At 43.0% G+C, this 18,614-nt stretch overlaps 1 protein-coding gene across 7 annotated transcripts in view; it reads right to left on the reverse strand.

The window, feature by feature from the left end:
* Positions 1-18,614, reverse strand: part of ANKRD17 (ankyrin repeat domain 17) — a 97,065-nt gene that overhangs the window by 24,414 nt on the left and 54,037 nt on the right. For 3 of the 7 annotated variants that reach the window (XM_088655844.1, XM_060282266.2, XM_035102042.3), the window contains exons 11-19: positions 15,801-15,888; positions 15,029-15,156; positions 14,317-14,460; positions 8,835-8,937; positions 6,201-6,959; positions 3,315-3,463; positions 2,623-2,734; positions 1,559-1,704; positions 209-351 (exon numbers count right to left, since the gene is read on the reverse strand). In XM_088655844.1, coding sequence (XP_088511970.1) covers positions 209-351; positions 1,559-1,704; positions 2,623-2,734; positions 3,315-3,463; positions 6,201-6,959; positions 8,835-8,937; positions 14,317-14,460; positions 15,029-15,156; positions 15,801-15,888 — 1,772 coding nt within the window. The remainder of the gene's footprint in view (positions 1-208; positions 352-1,558; positions 1,705-2,622; positions 2,735-3,314; positions 3,464-6,200; positions 6,960-8,834; positions 8,938-14,316; positions 14,461-15,028; positions 15,157-15,800; positions 15,889-18,614) is intronic. The other 4 variants (XM_060282267.2, XM_088655845.1, XM_060282268.2 and 1 more) reach the window with 2 other exon arrangements.

Consider the following 18,614-nt stretch of genomic DNA (forward strand, 5'->3'; position numbering starts at 1 on the left):
AGGGCCACCAGGGCACCTGGTCTGGGCATAGATGCCATCCACAACTTGCTCTGTTTCCCTTTCTTTGGATCAAGAGCCCAGTTTAAAGCTTCTCTCGGTATGAGAAGGGTCCTCCTGGAACCCTGTTGTGAACCTAGGGTAGAATGGAAGAGCATAACAAGAAACAAGAGCAGCATGAAATAAACAGGAGCGTAAAAAGAGAACTTGCCTTGAATTGATCTCTGCACCGGCATTCAACAGTATCTTGATGATGTTCACATAACCACCAGAAGCAGCTAAGCTTAAAGGTGTGTAGTCAGAAACATTTCTGTGCTCTTTATTTGCCCCTCTAGCTAGCAGAAGCTCCACCACCTGAATTGTTGTAAAAATACAAATAGTTACCTTCGAGGAATGATAATCACTCCCACCCTGAACACAGAACTGCAATCAGAGACCCCTCAGGAAACAGCATGGAAATGGAGGCTCATTGCCACATCTGTGTTACTCCAGGTAGAACACACAATGCTGTCCACGTGGCTCAGACAGAATGTATGATTATGTACTATGCTAGTGATGCTGTCATGGTATAAACACTTATAAGATCTGCTTTAACCATGCAAGATGATTATACAATGACTTGGGGCTATAATGGCACTTCATATACAAATGGTGCCTAAATCAGATATTGTTTATTCATATGTCACAGCATATTTGTTACTTAACATAGAAACACAGGAGAAGCTTCCCAAATACATGTTCCATAAGGTAAATGGGGGCAGAGAACCCTTATTTGAAATCAGTAGTGTCACTTGTTGGATTAGACGACCCTCGGGGTCACACCCAACTCTGCAGTTCTATGATTCTATATACATGGCGCCAGTCATAAAATTCTCTGGATAACTACCACCATTTTACCTAGTAAACACCCTTGTTATTTTTTTGCCCATCGGGGTACCAAGGAAAATCTGAGTAACAAACTCCTAACCCGATTCTACTTTAGTTATCTTAAATCAGAGTTACAGAATTAAAAAGATGCAAATAGCAGTACTACTACTACTAATAATAATGATGATGATGATGATGATGATGAAAAAGAAGACATCTACTACAGTACAGGGTGGTCTTTAGGTGACTTGCAACAACATACCAAGTCGCTAGAAACAAGAACCATTGTAATTTGCACAATCAAATAAACAACATAAAACAATAGATTACACTGGTTTTAAAATATGGTTAGCAAAGAATACTATTGTTAAATATTACATGTCTAGGGCTGAGCTGGCATTTTAATACTGCACCTCAGTTTGGGAGTAACACTTTGGGAGACACATGTTTAACATTAGCTAGCCTTCACGATCCTGTAGCTCTTATGCTCTCCATGCCTTCTGGTACAGCAGTGATGAGATGATCAGAAACACCTATTTTTAAATTGATTATAATTCTGTAAATTCTAACTGGAAACAGCTGAACAAGCTTTCAAGGAGTGTGTTCAGAATCAAGGATTAGAGTTATATGACGGGTATTAACCACAGTGAAAGGCTTTCAGTTAGTATGCAACAACAGGTACTGTTTACTTCACCTCCTGTCTTCCTCCAGAACAAGCTAAAGATAATGGTGTGTCCTTGGTTCTCTCAGACTGAGCTTCAATATCTGCACCATTATCCAACAAGATCTCAACAACACCGACATGACCAGCTGTAGCAGCCAAGATAAGGGGGGTAAATCCTGGAAGGGGGAAATAGGCACCGCTTAAGGATTTTTGACTTGTACCCATTTCTAAGATAACAACAAATTTTAACAGGAGACAAAAAAAAAACGCCCCAAAACCAACAACCCTAATACAGGACACCTGGAATAAAATTAATTTTACAGGTAGAAAATGTTATGTATAGCAGAATCACACATTAGTTGGAGGAGGATCTCCTTCCACGGGAATATAATAATAAATAATAATAATAAATTTTTATTTATACCCTGCACTTCCCAGTTTAAAAACCGGTCTCAGGGCTGCTAACAGCAAATATAATTCACTGATTAAAATGTGGCTTTAAAACAGCATAGAATACAACATAAAATGCAGCATCAATATCAATAAAATTCAAAAATTCAGGAGTCATTTTTGGAAGAAGAAAAAACCAGTCAGTAGACATCGAATGATCACCAGGGCTAACTGGCCAAGTTGGTCCTACTAGGGCCAGCAGGGAGGTGTGTGAATAAGAATTTAAATGTGGGGTCCCAGAAAGGGTTTCTTCATAGAAGAGGAAAGGGGAAAGGGAACAGAGGATAAGGCTAATTCAAATTGAAGGCCAGGTGGAATAGCTCTGTTGTACAGGCCCTGCGGAAGGAGATCAAGTCCTGCAGGGCCCTAGTCTCGTGGGACAGAGCATTCCACCAGGTCAGAGCCATCACTGAAAAAGCCCTGGCCCTGGTGGAGGATAGTCTGGCTTCTTTAGAGCCCAGGGCCTTTAAGCTATTATTATTCATGGACCTTAGGGTCCTCTGCGGGACATACCAGGAGAGGCAGTCCCGTAAGTACGAGGGTCCTAGGCCGCATAGGGCTTTAAAGGTCAAAACCAGCATATGTAAATCTGTCATCTACAGAAAACTCTTGTTTATGCCATTATTTTATCAGCAGGCATGTACCTTTTTTGTCCCTGTGTTCAATATTAGCTCCCCGCTCTAGGAGCGTTTGCACCAGCTCCTCATGTCCACCAGCACATGCAAGGGTCAAAGCAGTGTCGTGGTTACTTTCAGTCTGGAAGACAAACGCCATTTCAACACGTTAAGGGCTTTCCTTATACTTTGTTGTTGTAGTTAAATGATGTACATTTCCTTCACAAACATCATTAAATGTGAAATATTATTGCCTGTGGAGTCTTTGGGTGAGGCGCTCTGCTTCTAAAGCTGCTTTGTAATAAACACAGTGCAATTTAGGAAATCCATCTAATTCAGTCTCTGCTAAAGAATCACCATTTAAACCGGGAGCCATTCCCATTAAACCGGGAACATTCCCAAAATGTTCCTAATGTCTCCATGTCAAAAACAAAACACAAAAGCACAATTCAGAACTGAGTAAATGTGCATGTGATTTGATGCAACAAGGACACCCTGTGGTAAACACTGGGCTCGTGTTCTCCCATCTTCATGTGTATTAAGAGTTTTATCTAACAAACCAGGGTAATTTTCTCTAACCATGGTTAGGTTCAAATCATAGCTCATGATATTCGGATGTAACAGGCAAGTGCACTTTGTTCAAAAACACAAGAAGCAGCTTTAAACGTCTTAAAACTGGAGGAGGAGTGAGTATGCGAGTCTATGGCTTATTTCTGGCTTACCTGCGCATCAATATCTATGGCAGGGTAGACTGGTAGCATGGCTGAGGGAGAAATGATAGGGCTTGGAGCTGGTGTCTGAGGTTGGGAGACAGACGTCGCAATGCTGTGGGTAGGAGTGTTCGACACCGCAGGTGCTCTTCCACTCACTGCTATTGGAGAGAACAATTGTGCTTATTAGAAGTATGATTATCTAGAACTTCTGAAAGTTTCTCAAAATGGCCTAATTAAAAGCTGCATGTTAGGCAAGATGTGAAAAGCGGTATTCCTTAGGCTGAAATCAATCTCTAAAACATGCCATGCTCTTGCCTTTCTTTCATTGGGGTAAAAACGTAGCCAAGAAGAGTCAGCTGCATGGGGGCAGATGACAGCATTTGGCCCTAATGAGAGCAGTCCGAAATTTAGTCTGTACCAATTTAATTCTGGTTTGGAATGTACTGCTATGTCTAATAAGAGTTGCTGAGAAATGGAAGGTTTGATAGAACATAGGTTTGACATTAAAAAAAATTGGCTATCTGGGACTGGATTGTTAGAACCCAATAGCCATTCAATCCTTCTTAAAATATTTCTGCTTCTACCCAACAGTCTGAAAAACGAAAACCACAAAGTTACAATTAGGTATGGATCAGAGTATTTAGTGAGAAGAACTATAGGGATTCCTTAACTCAGGGGAACTATGCTCAAAATATTTGACCTAGGATAGAAGGCATTGGCCCAGTTTGCATGTCGTACAAAGTCATGCTTTAGTGAGACAAGCATATGGAGGAACTCTTGTTGAGTCTTGGGCTCCTGCACTTTCTGCATGGCCAGGAGGACTACAACTGCTTTACTTTCACTTTTCTTAACAGTTTGATTGTTGTGGCATCCGGACCAGGGCCTCTTGTTTAAACTCACATCAGTTTCAGAACAATCTGACTGCAAATCATTCTTTCCGAAGCTAGTTTAAGCTAACTATACTGTGTTCATGCGAATCTAATGTGCCATCGAATCTAATGCGCACCTCAGTTTTCACAACCTTGAAACCAAAAAAAGTATTTGCTATGTCAGCGGTGTTTTTCAAGGTTGCAATCAAATCTAAAGTGGCATCATGTCTAATGCACACCCTAATTTTTGCGATGTAATTTCGCCAAAAAAGGTGCACATTACATTCAAGGAAATACGATAATTTGTTACAAACCATGATTACTGGGTACAAATGACATAAAGGGATTCAGGGAAAGCGGGGGGGGGGGGGGAAGGGAACCTGCCAGAGTCCTGCTCCCATAGAAGCCATGGTTTTAGGATGACATGTGAACCAGTCCTTGATTTAAGTCAATTGTATTAAATAACTTTAGGAAGCTTCTCTCACCAAAAAAAATATCCAGGGGGAAATCAAAACCTTGAGAATTTGATGTCGAACAAGAAATAGCAAATTCAGAGTCAGAGCTCACATTATCTTTATTTTAATTGGAAAACATTGATACACACTGAAACAAATCTTAACTGCCAGCAGAATATGAATTTTTTTGAGCAAGTAAATTACCATGTTGTGGTCTCTCATACCTTTTATCCTTTAATTAAGGTTAACATCTGTATGTATCAGTACATGGCTATAACTATGAGAGCATGGGGCAATAAGACCACTAACTGCTCAAACTCAGATTCAATATGACTGGAATCAAGAAAGCTGTCTACACATCAGAAGATGAAAATTACCAATACTCTATTAGTATCACCACAAAGCTTCTGAAAGGGTGCTAAACAACTTCTTTGTGTAAATGAAATTCCAATTCACCCCTATACTTTAAAAATACAAACCAAAAAACAGATTTCTGGCCAAGTCACAGACCAGTTGGAATATTTAAGGGCAAATAACCCAAGAACCAGGTGTGTGTCAGAATTCTTTGGGTGGATTTGCCAAATGACCCAAATGAAGGTCTTCTAGATACATGTAATAAAGCCGGCTAAGGCTGCTGAAATGAAATGAAGGGCCTGTGGCAGATGCAAGTAGAAAGGGCAGCTTGACTTGCACAGTAAACTCTTTGGACTGAAGACTGAAGCTTCAATACTTGTAAATTAGTAAAATTTACAAATGGCAGCACAGATCATCTTTAAAAAGCCAGGTTATGGTGACGACCCTATTTTCACTACTGCTATCTTTCTGCTTCTCACATGTTCAAAGGGTTGACCAAAAGACGTTTTCTAGCTGTGTTGGCCAGATGAATCTGAACTGGCATCACGTATTCTGCTAAACCAAAACAACCATGAACTCAGGTTAGCCAAGGAATGCCAGTTTAAACCCAAAGTCAACTTGCACAGATGGAAGTCTATGCAGAAACGGCCTTCCTTGTTTAGCTCTGCTTATGCAAAGGGGATGGAAGGGAATGGAAAACTCTGTTGCTGCCACATAGCTCGGGAAGGAGCGCATGAATATGGCTAGATCGATCTTGGCTATGATCTCTTCAGAACAATACTGTGGAAGTAAAAAAAAGTAGAAAATTAAATTTCTTATCCAAGTCCTCCTTCCCAAAGTAATGTTCTTCTACAATTTGAAGTGTTAATTCAAGTCTATTCAAAGTATTTTTCATGTATTTCAGAAACATGAATGAGCTGTAATAAAAAAGTGAAATTAATTCATGGGAGTGGGCAAGGAACACAGCAACCTTTATCAAGGCAAAAACCTCTGACTTCAGGAGCTTGGGACTAAAAGGGACAACGTACTTGCCAACAGCAAACTTAAATGGAATGTTGGTTTCAGTTCTATTTCAGGTATTCCTTATTCTAAAATAATGGGCCCAAACAACCCTGGCTTTGTAAAGCTGAAAGAAAATAAAAATGTTGGCATGCCTCAACTGCTTTTTTTTTGTTAAGCATATGACATTGCACTTGTATTTAACAAGTTATACACACCTGCCATGATGTCATCCAGCGTGTCATTGAGGGTCTGGGCAGGGCTGGCTACCATTAACCCCTGCTGTGCGTCTGTCAGAATTCCTTGCCCCAGCCCTGTAAGTTGTGCTTGGCCCAGTACTGGCTGTCCAACTATGACACCTTGCAGTTCTGTAAGATTTGCAATAGACCCTGGAGGTAAGGAACCCGCAGAAAGAGGCAAAGCTTGCGGCATGGCAAGAGGCTGGATCGGAGCGAAGCCCATCTGGGCCGCCGTTTGCTGGAGATCGTCTTTGAGCAAGTACGGGTCCACCTGTTGCAACCGTGCATAGTCTCCCTCGGTCAGCTGCTCTCCTACCCCAACAGGAGTCAGAAGTCCTAAGTGCTGACACGACTGTTGTTGTTGCTGCTGCTGCTGCAGTTGGATTCTCTGCGCTTTAACCTCCAGGTATTGCTTTTTCAGTTGCTGCTGTGTTTTCAGCTGCAGTTCCCGCTCGACTTTCTGCAGCTCCTCTAAGATCTTTTGCTTCTTCTGAATTTGCTCCTCTCTCGTTTTGTTCAGCTCCTCAATCTTCTCCTTGGTGAGCTGGTCAGCATGCGCCAATTCCAAAGACTGCAGCTGTGCATTCTTCTCTATGGCCTCTTTTATCCTTTGCTCCAACTCTGTCAGCTTGCCCTGAGCCTCCTCAACAATACTCTCTGGAGACTGATTGGCGATGTAACCTTGTACATCTGGGCTGTTTGGTTGCAAATGGTTGCTGGACTTTTGTTTGGAAGTGGCTGTGTGAAAGAGAAACCCCCTCAGAACCAAATGGAAGTGCATATGAACAGCATTCTCATTACAGACCTACTGATCAAGAAAGCACAAACACACTGCGGAATCCACAAAAGGTGAACCGTCTCTATGGGGAAAAGAGACATACCTATTTTTCTTCTGAGCATTTTATTGAGGAATTAAGATTGTAAACCAAATGCGCTTAGTTGCTTCAGGGTACAGATACAAGGTACAGCGCGGGTGGCACTGTGGTCTAAACCACAGAGCCTAGGGCTTGCCGATCAGAAGGTCGGCGGTTCGAATCCCCGTGACAGGGTGAGCTCCCGTTGCTCGGTCCCTGCTCCTGCCCACCTACCGGTAGCAGTTTGAAAGCACATCAAAGTGCAAGTAGATAAATAGCTACCGCTCCGGTGGGAAGGTAAACGGCATTTCCGTATGCTGCTCTGGTTTGCCAGAAACGGCTTAGTCATGCTGGCCACATGACGCGGAAGCTGTACGCCGGCTCCCTCGGCCAGTAAAGCGAGATGAGCTCCGCAACCCCAAAGTTGTCCGCGACTGAACCTAACGGTCAGGGGTCCCTTTACCTTTACCTTTACCTTTACAGATATTGTACAATAGCTGTGCACTTCTCTATGGTAAAGGGTACATAAACTGCAGTCAAGTGCTTTGCAACCTACTTGCCATTCAAAGAACACATGTGCGCTTAAATTGTAGGGTGCAGTCCTTAAGATCCCCATTCCCATGTCCACACTACACCCCCAACATTCCCGCATTGATTGGGGAGGGATGAAGGAAGAGGCTTTGGGCATTTGACTGAAAGTGCTTAGAATCTTCCTCACAATCTGGAAACCTGCAGGACTGAGGTTCTCAGCAGCAGTGAGATACTAAGCATGTTCAAACCAAATGTGTATAGAATTCCCATTCAGATCACCGTACTCAATGTGGGAAGGATAGAGGTCGAGCGGGAAGGGATGCTAGAAGTGGGGCTGGCCTGTGCATCGTTTAATGCAAAAACACATTCTTTGAATGCCTCTGTGAAGTTTAAACACTATATTGGTACCTTGCTAAAAATATTAGCTTGTAACATTTGAGGGCTTCTACACAATGCCCAATCTTCAAAAACGGAAATCATTAAAAACACCTGCAGTAAGCACACTTCCATGTTCTACAAAAGAAGTGGCTTTGCACATGCCACCAATCTGAGTTTCCTGAACTGAAAAGCAAATACTGTAACCCCATCATTGCAGAATAACAACTGCTAGATTACAAGTCTTTTCATGGTTTGTTTGTTTTTTAACCAATTTGAGCAACATTACAGTGATTTAGCTGCAGATGCATTGCTAGGGATAGTTACGCTTTTATTTTAACAGGCAAACAAAAACACAGTATGAGTAAGATACAAGGCCACATCCCCTCATCTGAATGCAAGCACCCCAGTTTCTAAATAAGAGGTTGACTCCTTTCTCCCAAATATAGGAGAGTTATTAACAATCCTTTGTAGAGAAGTGTATCTTAAAAAGGATAAATGTGTTAAAAATTATATCTAACAAGAATATTTTAATGACAACATTCAAAGTGCACACATATCAAAAATTATTGGTGTAGTGCTAGCCAGAAATTCTGCCAGAACAATTGTAACACCACAATCATCTATCAGTTGCACCACCATGAAAAATGTCTCATTATTAATGTGAAAACCCAAGCTAGCAATTTAGCTAACTTATACATGAATACAGATTTCCTGGAAAACATCCCTTAATAATTTTGTTTTCCACAAATACCCACTAGAGAAACTAGAGTGGTGTTGAAGAATTGAAAGCAATCCTAATATTACACCTACAAAACGTATGTTACTGATAATCTGTAGAACTACAACTGACCTTTATTTCTGATGGGAAGGGTTGTGGCGACGTTGGCAGGGGGTTTGTCTGGCTCTTGGGGAGGGACGACCATGGGAAGTGCCTGCACTGGTACACGAGGAGCCTAGAACAGGGGACACTAAGATTACATCCTTTGTTGTCCTACATGACTAAAACAAACTGTTCCAACAAAGTGGCATGTGTAAACATCTCACAACTCATACAATAGACTCAGCACCAACAGTTACAGCTTCAGATGGCTTACGCTTTGATTTGTACCAACAGAAGTAGCTTTCCTAGTGTAATGAAAATTGCTTTAAGGCAAGTGTGAAGTCGGAAAATTGTCCACATACTCATCTCAAGAGAGCTAACCAGGTAAACAATACCATTGTGTCTACCTGAAAGGTAGATCTGCTTATCCAATGTAATATCACTGGGTTGGGTTGGAGGCAGTGTGGATGAAGGCAGGAGTAGCTTTTACAAAAAAAAAATAGGCTGGCCTCTCTTCAGTTTTGCGTACTCGGCGAGCATCAATAGTCCAGAACTGAAACTTGGAATAGTGTTAACCTACTTCTCACAACAAACCATTAACTGAAAGCAAACTGCACAAATAGAGGTGGGAAGAGGTGTTGCGGGCCATGCAAAAGTGTGGCCCCAGAGATGTTACACCAGGCTAGCAGATCTACCCTTCAGGTAGGTACAATGGTACTATTTCGCTTGCTAGCGTAGCATCACTGGGTTGGGATGTACAAAAGATCACTGAGCTGGGTAGGTTTCAATTGCAACAAGTTACTACTGCGGGAGAGCCTGCTGTAAGACTCTCAACAAATGCCACTTCAGAGGAAACAAAGGCACCCAACTTAAAAGTGCCTGGTGAACGTGCTTGGGGATGCTCAAGTCACTGCTCTGCATATTTCTAACAAGGAGGCATTTGTAGAAAAAGCAGCAGAAGTTGCCACTGCTCTCATGGAATGGGCGGTCAGGTGTTTGGGAACAGGCAGTTTCTGTGCCTTGTAGGACAGTGAAATGCACTCTTTTAACCATCTGGGAAGCGTAGTTAGTGTCACTCTCTGCTCCAGGGAGGAGGGGTGAAATGAGATCAAGAGGGAGGGAGTTCGTCACATTTCCTTTGCATGGGCAATATATACCTTCAGAATTGGGCAAACATCGAGGGGACGCCAAGCCTTCTCCAAGTTGTGTGATGGATTTGGGCAGAAGATGGGCAAGATTACTTCTTACAGAAAATGAAACAGCCCCTTGGGAAGGAAGGTGGGATCCAACTGGCGAACCACTCTGTCACTATGGAAGACACCGAGATGCCTTGCTACCGAAAGGGCGTTGATCTTGAAGACTCTGTGGGCTGAGGTGATGGAACCAGGAACAGGACATGAAAAGAGAGGATCTTCAATGGTACTTGTTTCAGTGGCTCAAAAGCTGGTCATTGGAGAGCTGAGAGCACCTTGTGAAGAACCCAGGAAGGAAAACAGTGAATAACAGGAGGGCTTTGGAGAACGGCTCCATGGAGCAAGTGTTTTACTAGCAAGTGAGTGGTCAGAGCAGGCATATATGGCCATGCCAGAATAGAATGTTTTTAATATTTTGTTGGGAGCAGCCCAGAGTGGCTGGGGCAACCCAGTCAGATAGGTGGTATATAAATAGTAAAATTATTATTATTAATATTATAGAAGAAATGGCCACCACTTGTTGTTTAAGCGTATTAGTTTTGAGCTTTCAACAAAGGCCTTCCTGCAGGACCATCAGTAAGTCAGGGATGGAGGTGGTTTCCGCCAAAACTTGCCTGTGCCTGGCCCATTTAAGAAAGGCCCTCCACATCATCTGGTAGATGTGGGTTGTGAAGGGGTATTGGGAGTGCACAATTGTGGAAATGACTGCCAGTGAGAGCTCCTAGTTCTTCAGACATTGCCAGGCAGTTAGGTATTGCTAGGCTGAGTCCAGATGCAGGACTAGTCCCTGACTGGTTGGAAGTGTTCATTGAGGGGTTTGTTCACTGCCAGGATCAGGATCCCAATAGGGAGCCACCAGGATCAGCTGTGCCTTTCCCCCCTGTAGCTTGCAAAGAACTCTGGGCAGAATCGTTACTGGCAGGAAGGCATAGTGGAGACCCCGAGGCCCAGGCTTCCACTCCTGGATCCTTGAACCTTGAGTAGTGGTAAGGAAGCTGGTGGTTCACCTTGGAGGCAAAGAGGTCTATCTCTAATGGACCTAGGACTTACTGGATGTGTTGAAACAATGCATTGCGTAGTGTCCATTTCCCTGGGTTCAGTCTGGTGCGGTTCAACCAGTCAGCTTCCTTGTTGGATATCCAGGACATGTGTTCCGCTGAGAAGGGACTTCTCAAACCCAGAGTAGGAATAATGTTGTTTCTTGTTACCAATCCGCCGCTTTGGTCCGGCCTTCCCTGCTGACATAGGAGCAAACACTCCGTGTTGCCCGTTCTGATTAGGATGTGAGACACGAGGGATGCTGTGGAAGAAGTGCTAAGTGGCCAGACGTGCTAAAGTTCAAGCCAGTTGATGCTGTGATGTGACTCAACAAGTGTCCAGTCCACCTGGACCAGTTGCCCCTCGCAATGTGCTCTCCAGCCCTGCAGGCTGGCAGTGTCTGGTGTTATGGTTGTCTTTTGGGGATCTCTGAATTGGGTTCCTTTTCAGAGGTTGCAATCCCTGCTCCAACAGCACATGGTCTCTCTTAGGCATGGAGGAACTGAGATGTAGCAATGCTTGCTATGAATGATCAACCACTGGAGTGGTCTCACTTGAAGCTTGGCCCATGGAAAGACTTGTGAGGCTGACATACATAGGCCCAGGATACAAACAGTAACGTAATGCCCATCCTTTTGGAAGATATAAGGAACATGGTTGCTGCCTTGATCTTGATTATCCTTTCAGGAGACAGGTGCCATTTATCAGTGCACTAAGATGTATGAGGAGCTACGTATGGAGGAAATTTCTCCTCCTTGGCTGATGATGAATCTGAGAGTTTGGAGGGTCCTCAAAATGTCCTGAAGATGGTGGGCCGCCTGGCTCATGGTTGGAGAATGGATGAGGAGGTTGTTTAAGTACTGGTAGTTGTGTATCTTCATGAAGACTCTTGAAAATGAGGCCAATCCAAACAGGAGGGCCATGAATTGGTAATGGTGCAGGTCAATGAAGAACTGGAGATACTTGTGGAACTTGGTATTAATAGGAAGACGCAGGTATGTATCCTGTAAGTCTACAGATGGCATGAAGTTGTTGAGATGAAGGGACTCCTTGATGGAGGCTAGGGATTCCATCCAGAAAATTCCAATCACCCAGCAGCTGAGATCCTTCTGACCAAGTACTGCTTTCCAGGCTTTGTGGTCTTTTTTGGGAACGACAAAAAAGACTGAGTAGACACCTGATGGAGTGTTCTTCTGGAGGTCCTGGCTCTATTGACTTTTAGGAGACATCTGAAGGCAGCCCTGTTTAGGGAAGCTTTTAATGTTTAATAGATTATTGTATTTTAATGTTTTGTTGGAAGCCGCCCAGAGCGGCTGGGGAAACCCAGCCAGATGGGCGGGGTATAAATAAATTATTATTATTATTATTATTATTATTATTATTATTATTATTATTATTATTATTATTGCTGTCATGTTGATGAGATGCTGTACACACCCCAATCTGGCATTTGGAGGGTGAGGCAGGGTGAGTGATAGGATAACTGATGAATTCTTTGCAGCAATCGTAGATGATATTCAGAACCCACTGATCCGTCGTTGAGTAGTGCCAACTATATATGAATGCTTGAAAGCGACACGCACACCCCTGAACTTTATCGCTGATGGCATCTTTGGTGGTTTTGAGGATTCTTGCTGAAGGTTGGAGGTGCTTCCTGCTGTCCCTTCGAAGAAAAACATGTTTTGTTCCAGGGTTGTTGTTGTTTAGGCCTGTATCCCTTCATTCTACCTTGCTGTCTGTAGCCTGCTTGTTCTCCTTTCCTGCCTGTCCACTGTGGTAGTAGTAGGGCCTTGCATGTTTTGCATGAAGCCTTACTGAGCTGCTAGGTTCCATTATCATCCATTGGGGCTTTCTGTGGGGCCAAGGCTGCCATCTCTCCATATAAGAGAGGATATGAGCTCCAGTGGTGAAAGGAATGCCACACACAACTGCTATGGGGAAGCCATGGGCCCCCAAAGGCCTAATCTGGCCTGCTTGGGAGCGTTGGTGGGATGCTTTTGTGGCTTGGGAGTCTGAGTGGGGAATGGCCCATATCTTGACTAGTGCTGCCTGGACAGGTGGACATGTCTCCAGGAATCCACCCCAGCTGAAGCTGCCTCCGTAAGGGCTGAAAATTAAAGCCTGTGGGGCGGTAGGTCTCAGTATACTGCCACCGTCCTACGGAGGATGGCCTAATGCTCCCTGGGATGGGGAGACCATTCACTGCTTCGCCCAAACAAGAAAAAATATATACAGGCCGCTTGTCCCAGAAGCCAGTCCGTGGAGAGCAGGGAAAGGAAGGATTCTAATCTTTCTTATTTTTAGAAAATACAGAAAAAGAACCGTAAAAAGAGTGAATCACAGAAGAAGTAAATTGCCACGCCAAGGTGAAGGATTAAGAGGAGCCAAAGGGGAATGTGACTGTTTTTGTTGAAGGAGGAGCAAAAACTGCAGAGGGGCCAGCCTATTTCCTGTAAAAGATGCTCCTGCCTTGGTCCACTAGAGCAGTGTTTCTCAACCAGTGTGCCTCCAGATGTTTTGGGACTACAACTCCCATCATTCCTGACCACTGGTCTTGCTAGCTAGGGATGATGGGAGTTGTAGTCCCAAAACATCTGGAGGCACACTGGTTGAGAAACACTGCACTAGAGGCGCAAATAAACTCAACCAAGTGATTAGCAAAATATTCTTTCCAAGCAAAGAGTCCTCTGTAATAGTTTTCTTGCAGATCTGGAAGGCAAGGATTAAACTACATCTAACAAAAGACGGTAGTATTTGTTCTGAATTTTAGCAGTTTCTCATTAAAGATTATCAGGACTTCTACAATATCTGATGACTACACCTGTTTTTCAGATGAGAGGCAATAAATTCATCATTAAGAAATTGACTATAAAACATTTTGGGATGCAGGTGGTGCTGTGGGTTAAACCACTGAGCCTAGGGCTTGCTGATCAGGAGGTTGGTGGTTCTAATCGCCGTGACGGGGTGAGCTCCCGTTGCTCGGTCCCAGCTCCTGCCAACCTAGCAGTTCGAAAGCACGTCAAAGTGCAAGTAGATAAATAGGTACCACTACAGCGGGAAGGTAAATGGCATTTCCGTGTGCTGCTCTGGTTGGCCAGAAGCGGCTTTGTCATGCTGGCCACATGACCTGGAAGCTGTACACCGCGCTCCCTCAGCCAATAACGCGAGATGAGCGCCGCAACCCCAGAGTTGGTCACGACTGGACCTAATGTCATGGGTCCCTTTACCTTTTTATAAAACATTTTAAAATGGGGCAAGCATGCTGCCGCTTCAAATCTTACCCTATTTAAATCGTGAGATGGAGGAGTCAGCTGGGTAGACTCGGGCGGAGGAGCAGAAAGCAGATTGTTAGGGTAGTCCAACAGGTAACAAACCACACTGGTATGACCACCCTTAGCGGCTTCTATTAGCATGGTTGAACCATCCTGTAAAGAAATCATGGGTTAAAATAAGGAGCCACACTGAAAGATGTAATTTGTATTCTTAAAAAAAAAACCCAAAAACGGTATGTTACATGATATCTAACATTTTACTAAACATTTAAATTGTTTTTAATTACTCTCCATGTTTAAAAGAGTAAATTTAAGTAGTATTTAATAAATTAATTTTGGCTCCTGCCAACACTTTAATCAGTTTTTTGCTTCCTTAAGCAAGATTCCCTGGCTGCCTGTAAACAGTACAGTGGACAGAAAGTTTACTAGGAAGTTATATTCAGAGATGAATATAAAAATAGCATAACAGTCATTATATATATATATATATATATATATATATATATATATATATATATATATATATGAGAGTTTCTTACAGATTTCACATACACACACCCCAAAAAAAGTTAGAGGGGAACTTGATGCAAAACCCATTTATTGATGAAAAATACCCAAACTGCATTATCAAGACGTTTTGCTATATTCCCCAATGTTACATTGGTTTATTGCCCTAAAACACACACACACTACAAAATACGGAAAGTAAAACACTGCATACCTTCAGTCTGTGTGTAGGATCAGCTCCATGAGCTAACAGCAACTCCACAACCGACAGGTGGCCTCCAGCGCAGGCAAGCGACAATACTGTATGATCATTGTTAGCTGTGGTCCTATTCACATTTGCTCCTGACATAAAGCATAGAAAGGAGATGAAGAGAACTTTGTATTCTGAATCACACCTTTACTTCTAAGGAGAGAACCTTCCCATTGATCTCCTCCTATAAGGGGCTGGATTGCAATCTCATCCCTATCCCTGAAAAAACCATATTCATCTGTGGCGGCTCCTCTATCATGACTATTTACTTCCAAGGCTGCTTAAAAGTTGTACATTTCTTTGGAACTGCACGCTGTGTTACAATATATTCATCACATTTGCACCCAAATCACATAACCAAGAAGCTTATCCCATTTTATTCTCACAACCACCCTATGAATAGTGATCTATCTACCCACTAAGCTTCAAGGCTAAGTGGAATTTGAACTCTTTTCCATTATTCAAGGCCACACAGGGTCATGTAAGTAACTGAAGGAGACACAAGTCTGACGATAAAAGAAAAAGCATGAGCATATGCAACAATTTTTCTTCCTCAACTGAATTGAATTGAAATACTTTATCACAGGCAAGTGAAAGAAATTAATTTCACCCTTAATTTCTGGAAGACTCAAATCTATGAAATTATACTTTGCCCAACTGTGATTCAGTTGAACTGCTGGGCTATTAAACAAACACCTGAAAATCCGTAAAAAGGTGAAACATTATTCAAACTTACCCTTGCTAATTAAGAACTGAACAGTACAGACATGACCTGCTCTTGCAGCTTTCATTAAAGGAGTTCTTCCCCCTTCAGATTCATGTTCCTAGGGGAAAGGAGAAATAGAATGCAACTTGGAAATCAGAAGATCCTATTTTCTTTAAAAAAAATAATGTTCATGCGACCTCCATTTTTCAAACTTGTTTTACCTAATGGTTATGCCCAAATTTGAATGTGCAGTGTTTAATACAGTGGTACTTGGTTCTCAAACGCCTTGGAACCCAAACACTGCAAACCCAGAAGTGTTCCTGTTTGCAAACTTTTTTAGGAAGCCAAACATGCTCCATTTTGAGTGTTACGCTTCCGATTTGAGTGCCACACTTCCGTTTTGAGTGTTACGCTGAGGTCTGTCTGTTTTTGCTATTTATTTTGCATTTTTGATTTTGTGGCTCTTTTGTTTTTGTGACTGTGTGGAACCCAGTTCAACTACTGATTGATTGATTGTGTGAATGCAGTACTGTACATTGATTATTGCTTTCATTTTATGGATCTGTGGTCTTGTTAGATAGTAAAATTCATGTTAAACTGCTGTTTTAGGGCTTTTTAAAAGTCTGGAATGGATTAATCCACTTCGCATTGCTTTCTATGGGAAAGTGTGCCATGGTTTTGGAACGCTTTGGTTTTGGAACGGACTTCCGGAACTGATTAAGTTTGAGAACCAAGATACCACTGTAATCCTTTAACTGTAGCAGAACCTTTCTACGCTTTCAAAATTAAATTTGCTGGGTTAGATCGAGATTTGCCCCTTCACAAATGGAAGGCCTCCTTCTATTCATGGAAGCAACTGGGAACCAGTGGAGGCTACCCATCGAAGGAAGGAAATAGATGGCGATCTTCATTCATTTCTCCTCCCACCCCTCCAGAGCAGCCTTTCCTAGAGGAACAAGAGGCTCTAATTGGAAAGGAGGAATCAATGACAGCCACCCCACCCCACCCCCAACACACACTTCCATCAATATGAGCAGAACTCTTTTGATGGCAACTCTAGATTCATCACACTGACTCCATAAGAAAAATGTCTGAAATAATGAATATAGTTCAATAAATGCAAAGAATAATTGGAATAACGCACTATGGTAGAATATTAGGTTCTAAAAGTAACTCAGTACTTCCAATATACCTGCTGGAGCTGAACCTGAAAAGATTCAGGAAGGCAGCCCAACTAATAAGTGGGTGGCCAACTACAAAGACATAAACGGGGGGGAAATGCAGATTGCAACAGAAACATAATTCCAAATGGAATTACCAGACTTAAGAGCTTCTTTAGCTGCTGCTTGTCCTAAGTACCTAGAGCAGGCTTCCTCAACCTCGGCCCTACAAATGTTTTTGGCCTACAACTCCCATGATCCCTAGCTAGCAGGACCAGTGTTCAGGGATGCTAGTCTCAAAACATCTGGAGGGCCGAGGTTGAGGAAGCCGGACCTAGAGTGTCTCATCTATGTAGCCGCCACACCAGCAGGAAGAAGAAGAGGGCTTCTTTTATTGTCTGCCAAAGCTAGTCAAAAGGAATGGTCTCCTGTAAACCACTGCAGCTTTAGTGATGAAACCGACTAGAAGGGAGGCAACCCTAGACTTCACCCCAGAGTCATGCCCAGGACTTGGCATACGATAGTAGTGGTTTTTGTATAAAGATGCAATTAAATAAGCTTGGGCAGGAACTTTTTATATGTTCTCTCTACAGGACTGATCTAACAAGTTTCAAGATTGCCTAGGTATTTTGTTCCAAAAACTCAGGAGGTGGTTCCCTGATCTGTGATATTCACTCAGACACTGTACAATTCACTGGAGCCTTGGGAGCTTTCCCACAAATATATCTGATTAGTGTTCTCGGATGAAATATAACTGAAGGGGCAGCTGACACCAAGGATTCCAGTAATGTCTTTGTTTTCTTGGCAAGAATGGCACTGCCAGGGTTACTATTATACATAACATGATAAAATCACACTTTAATAACTACGTATTCTCCGCAGAGCTGGTTCTGAAGTGTGGTCAGAAACTACAACTGGTTCAGAATGCAGATGATCCTATGGCACTTGTCCCACGAGTTACCAGCTTTTTCTAGGCTCAGTTTAAAGTGCCACAAGATCTGCTGGGGAGGCTGGAAGAAAGTCTAGAGAAGAAGTGGGGAAAGGCCCTTCTGCAGACCAAGTGGGGCTGTGATATTACAACAGCACAAGGGGATCCATCTTTGCTTGCAAGGATAGAAATAAAGCCACACAGGGAAAAGCACAGCCCGCGCACAGGTCTTTGCAAGCCCCTTTCATAGCGCTCTGCAAGACCACCAACCAGTCTTTTGGAGCACTGTGCCCAGGGCTTCAAAAGCCCCATGGGCCAGCTGATTGTCGGACTCTGTTAAGTCAGGTACACAGGGCTTTGCAGTTGCTGCCAATCAGCTGAGTGGCAGTTGCCACATACCCACTTTCAGCTCAGCCATGTCCCTACCAGCCCCACACCTGAGATATCATGTTGGGTGTGGGGCGGGTTATGGAGCTAGGCCTAAATAGTCTAGCAGGCCTAATTAGCCCACCTGGGTTGAAGGCTCCCCACGTCTGGTCTAGGGCTTTCTCGGCTGAAGCATCAACTCTGATTAAGTCTTTAAAAAATCTTATTAAGCGTGCTTGCTTGCTGTTGTTCTTGCTGTTGAAACCTTCCTTTTATGCCCCATCAGAAGCTGTAGCCTACAGCATTGTATCTTGTAAAGTTTTTGTTAGTGGTGATCAGCTGTTCATTTTGTCTGGTGAATATGCAACTTTCCTCTAATCCGTTTAATTA

This window comes from Zootoca vivipara, chromosome 12 (assembly GCF_965207765.1).
Source record: "Zootoca vivipara chromosome 12, rZooViv2.hap1.1, whole genome shotgun sequence".
Classification (NCBI taxonomy): domain Eukaryota; kingdom Metazoa; phylum Chordata; class Lepidosauria; order Squamata; family Lacertidae; genus Zootoca; species Zootoca vivipara.